This window comes from Branchiostoma floridae, chromosome 6, assembly GCF_000003815.2.
Source record: "Branchiostoma floridae strain S238N-H82 chromosome 6, Bfl_VNyyK, whole genome shotgun sequence".
Lineage (NCBI taxonomy): Eukaryota > Metazoa > Chordata > Leptocardii > Amphioxiformes > Branchiostomatidae > Branchiostoma > Branchiostoma floridae.
Genome location: NC_049984.1, coordinates 2,005,099 through 2,014,575, shown reverse-complemented (window position 1 = coordinate 2,014,575; position 9,477 = coordinate 2,005,099). Strand labels below are relative to the sequence as shown.

General features: G+C 42.6%; 1 protein-coding gene across 2 annotated transcripts in view; it reads left to right on the top strand.

Moving 5' to 3' along the window:
• Positions 1 to 5,476: 5,476 nt before the first annotated feature.
• Positions 5,477 to 9,477, top strand: part of LOC118418282 (calmodulin-like) — an 8,269-nt gene continuing 4,268 nt past the window's right edge. The window contains exons 1-3 of one of the 2 annotated variants that reach the window (XM_035824127.1): positions 5,477 to 5,510; positions 8,870 to 8,928; positions 9,351 to 9,381. In XM_035824127.1, coding sequence (XP_035680020.1) covers positions 8,926 to 8,928; positions 9,351 to 9,381 — 34 coding nt within the window. In that variant the 5' untranslated portion in view covers positions 5,477 to 5,510; positions 8,870 to 8,925. The remainder of the gene's footprint in view (positions 5,511 to 8,869; positions 8,929 to 9,350; positions 9,382 to 9,477) is intronic. The other variant, XM_035824128.1, reaches the window with a different exon arrangement.

Here is a 9,477-nt window from a genome sequence, read left to right as displayed (position 1 = left end):
GTGGTTTCGAAAGAGAGATAGTGGTGGTTTCGAAATGGCCTCTACTGTCCCTACAGCAGGAAATAGCCACCGTTGACACTCGAAGAAAACATGTACACCAAACCAAGACTTAAAAAAGAGTTCAGTCGCTTTTCCCAAGAACAATGTCCACAAAGTGTGTCCATGTATAGTACACACTGATTCCATTGTTAAGTTAGACAACATACTTATGCATTATTCATCGAGCTCTCCAAGGTTGGCGAGTATAGCGTTAACGCTACGTGTTTCTCACACCAAGCAAGACGTTATAACGTCCTTGCACCAAGTCAACACTGAGTGTAGTGTCAATCTAGACTTAAAGCTGATAGTACTTTTTGCAAGTTAAACATGTCAAAGTGCTCGAACAAATTTTGAACACACTGTGTACATAAAGTAGAAGACCTTACCTACCGACCCTCTCTGCTCTGTACACACGCCGGAATGAGGAAGTGAAACTGGATTGTCAGCAAGCGCAAGGTCACATGGGAAGTACATTACGTCACTACTGAAGGCATTGCCTGTCATGTGACTTTCTTCAGTTATGAGTCATGTCAATGTTATGTTTTGTACGTCAAAAAAGTGTCTTGATTAAAAGCTTTAGAGAAGTTCATCCCCATGATAAATGTACGTGCACGTGTGTGTGTGTGTCTATGTGTCTATTTCGGTGTTTGTGTTTCCAGCATAACTTTATGTTCCCTTCGTCAAAAAAGTCTATGTTACGGTGCTGTTCTTGTAGCCTGGTATCCAGCCGTAATATAATTAATTGTGAAGAGGAGAGAAGAGACTCGGGAACTATATTACGGCTGGATACCAGGCTACTGTTCTTGTGCCTGTTTTTGGACAGACCAATTCGAAAGGCTGTGGATGAATCTTTATGATATTTGGTAGGTGGGAAGGGGTCTTGAAAAAGAAGGTCAAGTTTCACAATCGGCCTCCTAGCCGCTTTCTACGGTAATGCAGGGGACGTTCCGGTTTTGATACTAGTATCTCGTGTCCATCAGGGTGGTAGAAAACTCTCGGGGCAGAGAGGAAATGGTGTAGATAAGTGACTTTCTTGTTGTTTTTTGTATGCTTTTCTGTCTGTTCCGCTGTTTCTACCAAGGACATTATATTTAAAGTAGTTAACAATAAAGTAGCCCCGGCGCATTGTTTAAGCCTTAGGGTCAGTGGGTTCTTATCCACTGTGCCTAGGGTTAGGTACTGGAAGGCGGAGCCCAACCCTCTCCTCCAATCGAGGTCAGGTATCCATTCACGCGGCTACACCTGGGTGGAGTGAGGAAAGCCGCGTAAACTGCCTTTCCCAAGGACACAACCAGGAATGCCAGGAATGGAACCCGTGACCTCTCCCACCATCTCGTGTCCACTAGCCTGGTCATTCCGCCATCTGACGCCACTAAGACATAGTTTGACTACTCTCCTACCACTGCCTACCCCTCCCCTCCACAGCCGAAGTCAGGTACCCATTTTTACACCTGGATGCAGTGAGGCAAGTCGTGTAAAGCGCCTTTCCCAAGAACACAGCCAAGAATGCCAGGTACCAAACCTGTGACCTCCCGACCTCGTGTCCACTAGCCTGACCATTGAGCCGCCTGACGCCACTAAGACATAATACGACTACTCTCCTTCCACTGCCGAAGTCAGTTGCTACACCTGGATGGAGTGAGGAAAGTCGTGCCAACTGCCTTTCCCAAGAACACCGCCAGGAATACCAGGGGATAATCTCGTGCCACTAGTCTACCCACTCGGCCATCTGACGCCACTAAGACATAGTACGACATCCTACATGAAACAGTACACCCTAGTGACCGACATCTTTCTATTGACACGCCCACGGATGAGAGGTTCAGACGATCCGAACCTGTCCGGTCGAATTTCATCAAAGCCTTTTGTTGACTACAGGCCGAACAATTTACCCAGGCCACGCAAGGAGTGGTCCGGACAGGGGACATTACAAAACAACAAACAACCAATCAGTCTCCTGTCAATCATAGGTTTACGTGGAGACTATACTATCTGAAACTCTCATGAAGGGGTGGAAACAAATCATATTCTGGACGATACCACTTTGTATTATACATAATCTTTTCTTCTCCTGTACACCTCCGGCTTTGTCTTTAATATATCGTGCATAGGATTGGTTTATCTCTTTAAGTTTCCTACATTCTTCCTATCTTGTCCCTCTAGTTTTCTTTGATTCACCCCCTCTTGGAATGAATGGAACAGTCCTTGTAAAAAGTTTGAAAATGGCCCCGTAGTCTTAGACAACTGTCATCCTTAACCCCACCGTCATCTTTACAGTAGTCTCTACCAGACTCCTTCCCTGGCCGAATAGTAATAGTACGGCCAAGTTAGGAGTAAACGTCTAGTAGGAGTTAATTGGCCTCGGAGTGAACTGTGGATAGACTGAAATCTAACTTATTTGTCCTTGTTTGGCCAAATTCTTCTTTTTTTCATCCATTTGACACGTCTGCTTGGAAACTACCATTAGAGGTGAGTACCTGACGTTATGTGTGGTATGAGACTTGATCAACACTAAGGTTCTATTTAAAGCTGGTAGCCATAGCAACGTTCTTGTCAGTCAGCAAGTTCGGGGAAGTATTTCAGATTAATGGTAGACGTTACCTTGAGTGAACAACGAGGTTTTTTCAAACCCTGTTTATTCTTTAACCTTTCCTAACCTCGGGTAGAATCAGTTTCCTTTCAGTGAGATTTGGTTCGTAATTAATTGAGATCAGTTACATGAGTAACGTTAGTGCGTTTAGCTACAAAGTTAAACACGACTAATGCATTACTGGTTCCTGTACAGATCAAATGTTTATTGTTGGCAAAATAATAGAAGTAGTGTTGAATGTAGAAATTAACATGAGAACAATTAAGAATAGAATAAACAGTTCTTGTACACAATTATTGTTATGACATATACATGTTATGACATGTACAAAACAAAGGTGCGACTGTTTGTATATTCATTTGTTCGTTTGAATTTGTATTTCAAAAGTTCCTGAGAGAAATTCTATGATTTGTCGCATTCGCCATCTTCCTTTCACCTTGTTGATAGCTATCGGTCTGAAAAAGAAATGAATGAAGTTTCATAAGATGCTGTGAATAAAAAAAACTTGAAGATACATTTTTGAACGATTTTTAGCCGTTGCAACTGCGCCATGGTAACGATCACATCTGCATGACATGACCTAACCTTAACCTTATCCTCTTCGATTCCATACATATGTAAAGGCACGACTCACTAGTACTCTAGAAAAAACAACACTGGCTATCTTAAGACATGTCAATTATACCACGACACGTGTCTGTAGACCATCACAGTGGTTTTTTAGACTGCTGTTTTGAAATATAAATCGTAGTTTTATGCTGTATATGGGGCGTTCGAAAGTTATGATCATGACTCCAGAAGACTTTTGAAAGGTTTGCGGAAAACACGAAAAGTGTCGTGGCCATTTCTAGTCAAAAGTTTAGCATCAGATTTCAGATTTGACCCACATCTTTCCCCTTAGTACTCAGAAATAACATAACTAGTAACCATTATTTTAAAAAATGTAGTATGTCCCTCTTGGCGCATGTTTACTAGTGAACATTGCATTCAGTGAACATTACTCACCAAGCAGAAGTTAGGCTCCGTTTTTTTGTGACGACTTTTTGGGCGTTCTTTTTCATGGCTTTCTATTTTGTAAGGTTTTCATTAGGTCCGGCAGCCAAACAAAAAAACCCGACAAAATAGAATGTCCGATAAAATGCATATAAAGATGTTCAAAACAAGTCGGGACCTAACCTCTGTTCGGAGAGTAAGTGAACATAGCCTAGCTCCAATAGCCTCGCTCCAAGCCGTTTGTATCGACGTCGAAAAACACAACATCAGTTCACAGTTGCTTGAAGACTCTACTGTATACGAGTTATTTTGAGGCGGTCGGTGCCCTATTGTACCTCCGTCACGGTAGCCGTAGAACACGGCTTAGGTTACAGCGGGAGAACTCGACATGGTTTACACTGCCTTCCGACAGGCGCCTATTTGCTCAGTCCCGCACCATTTCCTGACAATTCAGCCTCGCTGAGTACAGGCATGTCTTGCTAGGCAAGCGTGGAAGTTTTGGGCCTGCAAGCGGCACGAAAAACACACCCACGGACGTACACCCAGAGGTTCTACCAAGGTAAGCCGTAGAACAGCGTTGTAAACTAACGTTTAGTGGGGGTTCGGTAGCACTTTTACGTGTGTGGTACGTGTAACACGATTTCTGCATGTACAAGGTACAACGTAGCAACGTTTTGAGAAGAAAAGGGGGGCGTTTCAACCTTTCTTGGCTCTGAATGTTCTGAACCGTTCGCACTACCCAAAGCTGCCCCCTTTCCCCCTTAGCGATCCACCGAATGTTTATTTTTGTTTTTAACAAACTTGACGGTTTATTGTAGTCGTCAATCATGTAAAATTAAGACCTATATCGTGTTCCCTGCCAGAAAAACAGATCGTCTTTTTACTATAGTGGTGAGAGGTGTTTACTGTTCACAAGCGTATAGGGGATATGTTTTTACCAAGACGAAAACACTCTCCGTTTACTAGAGTGGATTCGTAAGACGCAGTGGGGAGTGCGAACTGTTTGCTGAGAAAAAGTCGAACCACGCGTACGGTTGGCTGCTTTTCATGGTCAGTCAATATTAGGCTTTTTATACGTTTCGTGTGTGATATGTTGATACATGTTATATAATCACCAAAACAAGTGTCAGTTAGGTCGAACAACTACAATCTAAATCAGTACGTTGTAATACTTCCATTCCTGCAATAAACCAGCATGTTGTTATTACAGCGCAGTTACAAAGTCTTAAATGATAAGCCGTCATAAGATTTTGATGTAAAAGGAATTTCAAGCAGGTTGTGAAAGAAGAACCAACCCCCGACAAGGAACTAAGACAGCCTTTTTGGTTACAAGGCAACTGGATTTTGCAAAACTGTCTAATAATATACGAATGCTCTAAGTCTGAGATAGTGAGATGATCGGACGATGAATGTAACTTGCTGGAAATGCATCATGACAAAACGTGATTCAAAACCTCTTACAAAATTGAGTACGTCAGCTTCGGCTCCGTTCGTGACAGATGATATTAACTAGCCTCATCTTTTTCAGTAATCATTAAAAAATGTAAGCCTAAATTATCCTAGCACACAGATCCACACTTTTTGTTTTGTGGCAGCAGAATAAGAAAGAACTTAGATGAAAAGAAAACACCTGTAAAAACTGCACGCTCCAACGATTCGTATTGTTCAGTCTTTTTAAAGCCTAACCTTTGTCCGGAATGGTCCAACGAATGAAGTGTATCTGTACAAATTAGGTTACGATCTGATAGCTTCATTTGGAGGGATTGGACGGGTTTGAGCACATAATTCCTTTCTTTGTTTGAGTGTCGTCCTTCGCCCCCTCCCCTCCCCCATAGTAACGTCTTGCCCTCATAAGACGTTACTTCAGACGTCATTCGGGTTTGGCAAGGTAAGTCAGGTTTTAGACCGGGAAAATTAGGACTCAAAACTTTTAAATTTTGGGTGTTAAAAGACGTCTCTGACACTTTTACCCAAACCTCTGTCAGGCTCCACTATGTCGCTGGGAAATAGTAGAAAATGGGCCAAATAGACAGAAACACACCAGAGGAGTGAGTCGACCAAAAGCGGCGGCCCGTGTCGCCATTTATAGTTTTTCACGCTCGGCTCAAGGAGGTTCAACCTCCTTGGTTGGCTAAACTCCTCTGGCATGATATCTGTCTAGTTGTCCAATTTCGATTTTCCAGCGACATGTGGAGCCTGGTAGAGGCTATGGTTAATTTGCCCAAAACGTATTTTACCACCCAAAGTTTGAACGTTTCAACAGGGGTAAAGCATGATGCTTTTTCAACTAGGTGGTGGTGCAATGTGGCTTCGCTACAACTCGCGTGTTTTAGCTAAGAACGTCGGGTCACCCTGGGGTCAACCCTATTCCTCTCAACAGGTGTGTTGGGTTCTTTTACGCGCAGGGGTTTGATGCTAAAGCTCAAGCCTCCACCAGGCCTTCCTACGGGGGCGCGGTGATCGTAGAATTCGGCAAAATTCGGGAAATTGGTCAGGGGAGTCAGTCTATGCTACGGTAAACTCTTCTGGTAGCAAAACTCCCCTGCAAAATTATTCTCCCTATGATAGCCAGCGCATGCAGTCTGGTGGAGACTACTAAAGCCCCCTCATACACAGTTCGCTGGCTTTACATCCTAGCCTCTATCAGGCTACACAGGTCGCTGAAAAAAGAGTAGAAATTGGCCGATAGACAGATAAAATGTCAGAGGAGTTAGCTGGCATAGTAATACAGCTCCCGAGGTCGCAAACTGTACTCCACGGTCAGCTAACTTTGACTGATTTGAGCTCTTTACTCGTATTTGCTTTTGGCGATGTTTTGACTTGTTTGTACGACATGAACAATACACGGTGCGATGCTCTTGAGCGCAGTGAAGGAAGTTCTAGTCCATTTACATTGTGTAATTTGCACGCTTGAAGTGGCTTCCATGGTTAAGTCGCTAAGGACAAAATGTAGGGGAACGAAGGCAAGGTAGGTGTGACGCGCATACACAGGAAAACAATGGACACGCTTGACTGAGTTGTGTTAGTCTTGAAATACTCTCCAAGCAGAGGTTAGGGCCTGGCTTGTTCGCTCACTGACTCACGGCCCATAACCACAGTAGTCGAAGGGGCTCCACGACCTCCATCAGCATCTCTGCCCATCTCTTTCTGTCCTCTGCCCCTCTGATCAGTTGTTCCGTGCTTAGGCCAGTTCATGTCTTAATGTTGTCCAGCCACGTCTTCCTTGGCCTACCTCGTTTCCTCCCATCCTGCTACTGTGCCTTGTAGTATGGTCTTAGCGAGGGAATTACTTCCATGAAAACTCAGGTATTGTTTTTGGTGTTTCTGTGTGTTTGTGCCAATGTGTCTGTCTCTGCTTACGAACATTTGTGTTCAGCATAAATGTAGAACCTTTGCATGAATTGTGATGATACTTGGTATGTGGGTAGTGGTTGGAAAGACGAAGGTCAAGGTCGATTTGTGTCTTCCCTGTGTGTGACTTTGTTTCGGACGTATTTTATGCAATTTTATCGGGGCTTTCTATCTGGCCAGACTTTAGTTTTTGTCCCCCAGACAACCCGACAGGTGGACAAAAAGAACACCCGACAAGATAAAAAGCTTGATAAAAACGACTGAAAGGCGTTCAAAACAACCTATGCTTAGAGAGTACCATGCATCGGGTATGAACAGTAAAACAGCACAGTAATCTAGTCGTTCTTTTGACTGCTGTGACTTATTATTTGTGACAATGGTAACAAAATCCCCGACATCACGCATGGACAAACCCGTAATACTACCTTAGAACTAGTTTTCTCGTTCCCTTTAGATGAATATCCCTTCCTCATCATCTGTACAAGACGCAGTGATCCCCTCTAAAGCTCCGTGTATTAAGGTCCACACAGGTGCTGTGATGCCTGTTCATTGCGTCACGGAAACAATGTACAGAAATGCGTATACAACATAATGACGTGTTCAACTTATTATTGATATCAGTTAATAATCTCTAAGCAGATCCTACGGTAGCCTAAAACCTGCCAGAGGAGTGCAGCTGGCCTAGGAGCGTGTTTAGCTACCGGAGTGGCTGATGACTCCCTTTGACCAGCTGTACTCCTTAGCCAGTTTTGATACTATCTTATGCCAATGGTAAATCTGCCTGGAGATGAATCAGTTTATACCCATGCCACGGCCAACATGAAAGTGACGGACAATGTAGCATGTGTCCAGTCTAGTCTGGAAGCTGACTTTAAACTTTTTAACTACATGTAGTTGGGTTCGTAATCACAGTTAGTAGGTTAAAATCACCACTTGACTTGAGGAAAAAAAACGGATAAAATTTACAACACAAAAATATATTACACTGTGCTGTATCTATAACGTTACATGTTATGTTTGAATATTTGGATATACTGATTTCTGCTCAATAGAATGAGTAATGGGGCACAAAATAGTCCCATACATCCGGTTGAAGTAATGAGTTTTAGCTTACCAGACAAATAACATGGCGTACGACAAGGCAATAAGAACTGCCTAGCACTGTCAAACAGCGTATTTAACTGAACAGCTGTTTGAAAGGCTGCTGGACCTGTTGTCTGCTATGACTGAAGATATGACGGCACACTATGTACACAAGTCGTATGTGAAATTGTAAGAATCTTTATTGACACAACGAAAGTACAGCGATTTTCGAAAGGCCTTCTATATCTAACGTTATACATATATACAAACAAGTGGATACAAATGAAGTAAGAAACAGGTATATGACTACATCAACATTGAGTTTAACGCATCATTTGGTTCTAAGGTCTAAGCATTGTTTGACATACTTACCTATTCGTACTCAGGTAGGGTTACCTGTCCTATTGAGAAAAGGCTGTCAAAAGTCCTTTTCCATGGTCGGTTCTTCATCTGGCAAATGATCGTTTTAAGATGAAAACTTCGTGTGTGTGTGTGTTTTTTTTTTCAACACAAAATTGATTCAATGTGTCCAACTTTATAAAGACTTCTCAAAATGTATTTGCCTATCCGTGCCAGTGGTGTTTTCTGTAGCTGCAGGAATAGCGGTTGAGCCAGTATGTATTATTAAAACAATGGCAAAGTGTGGCACAGGCGTCTGTCTTAAAAAATGCAGAGAAATATTGAATAATCTGCACATTTCCACGAAAAACAGCTCATTACGTCTGTACACAAATATTTCACTACAAAGCTATTTCAAGTAGAGTGTTGTATATACATGTACGCATGAGACTGACTCTATGGTATTGTTTTCAGCAGGAACCGAGAGCTATTGTCACTAGCTGGTGCACGGTATTGGACTCTACACAACAATGGTAAGATATAACTTTAGTTGTGGAATTAATAATATACTGAAGAGACAGTTTGGAAAGGACAACGGTACGGTGTGTGTGTGCGTTTATCTGTGTCTGTCTGTCTGTGACTCTCTCTGTGTGTATGTGTGTATGTGTGTATGTGTGTATGTGTGTATGTGTGTGTGTGTGTGTGTGTGAACGTATATATATATATATATATATATGTGTGTGTGTGTGTGTGTGTGTGTGTGTGTCTGTCTGTCTGTCTGTATGCCGTTTGTGTATAGTCTATGCATCGTGTGTGTGTGTGTGTATGTAGGTGTGCGCGCGTTGTTTGTTAGGCAAGACCATGTGAAGCTTAACATGATGTATTTGCTGGCAACTGTTACATTTCTAGCACACTTAATAATTTTCCGTTAACAAACCCTTTGATTTCCCCACAGGCTGACCAGTTGAGTGAAGAGCGCATTAATGGTGAGTTTTTGGCGACACCTCAGGGGCTAGCCTAAAAGTGTTCATTTTTGATGTCTTTCAAAACAAAGCTTAATCTAGTCATGATTTTGATAGCGT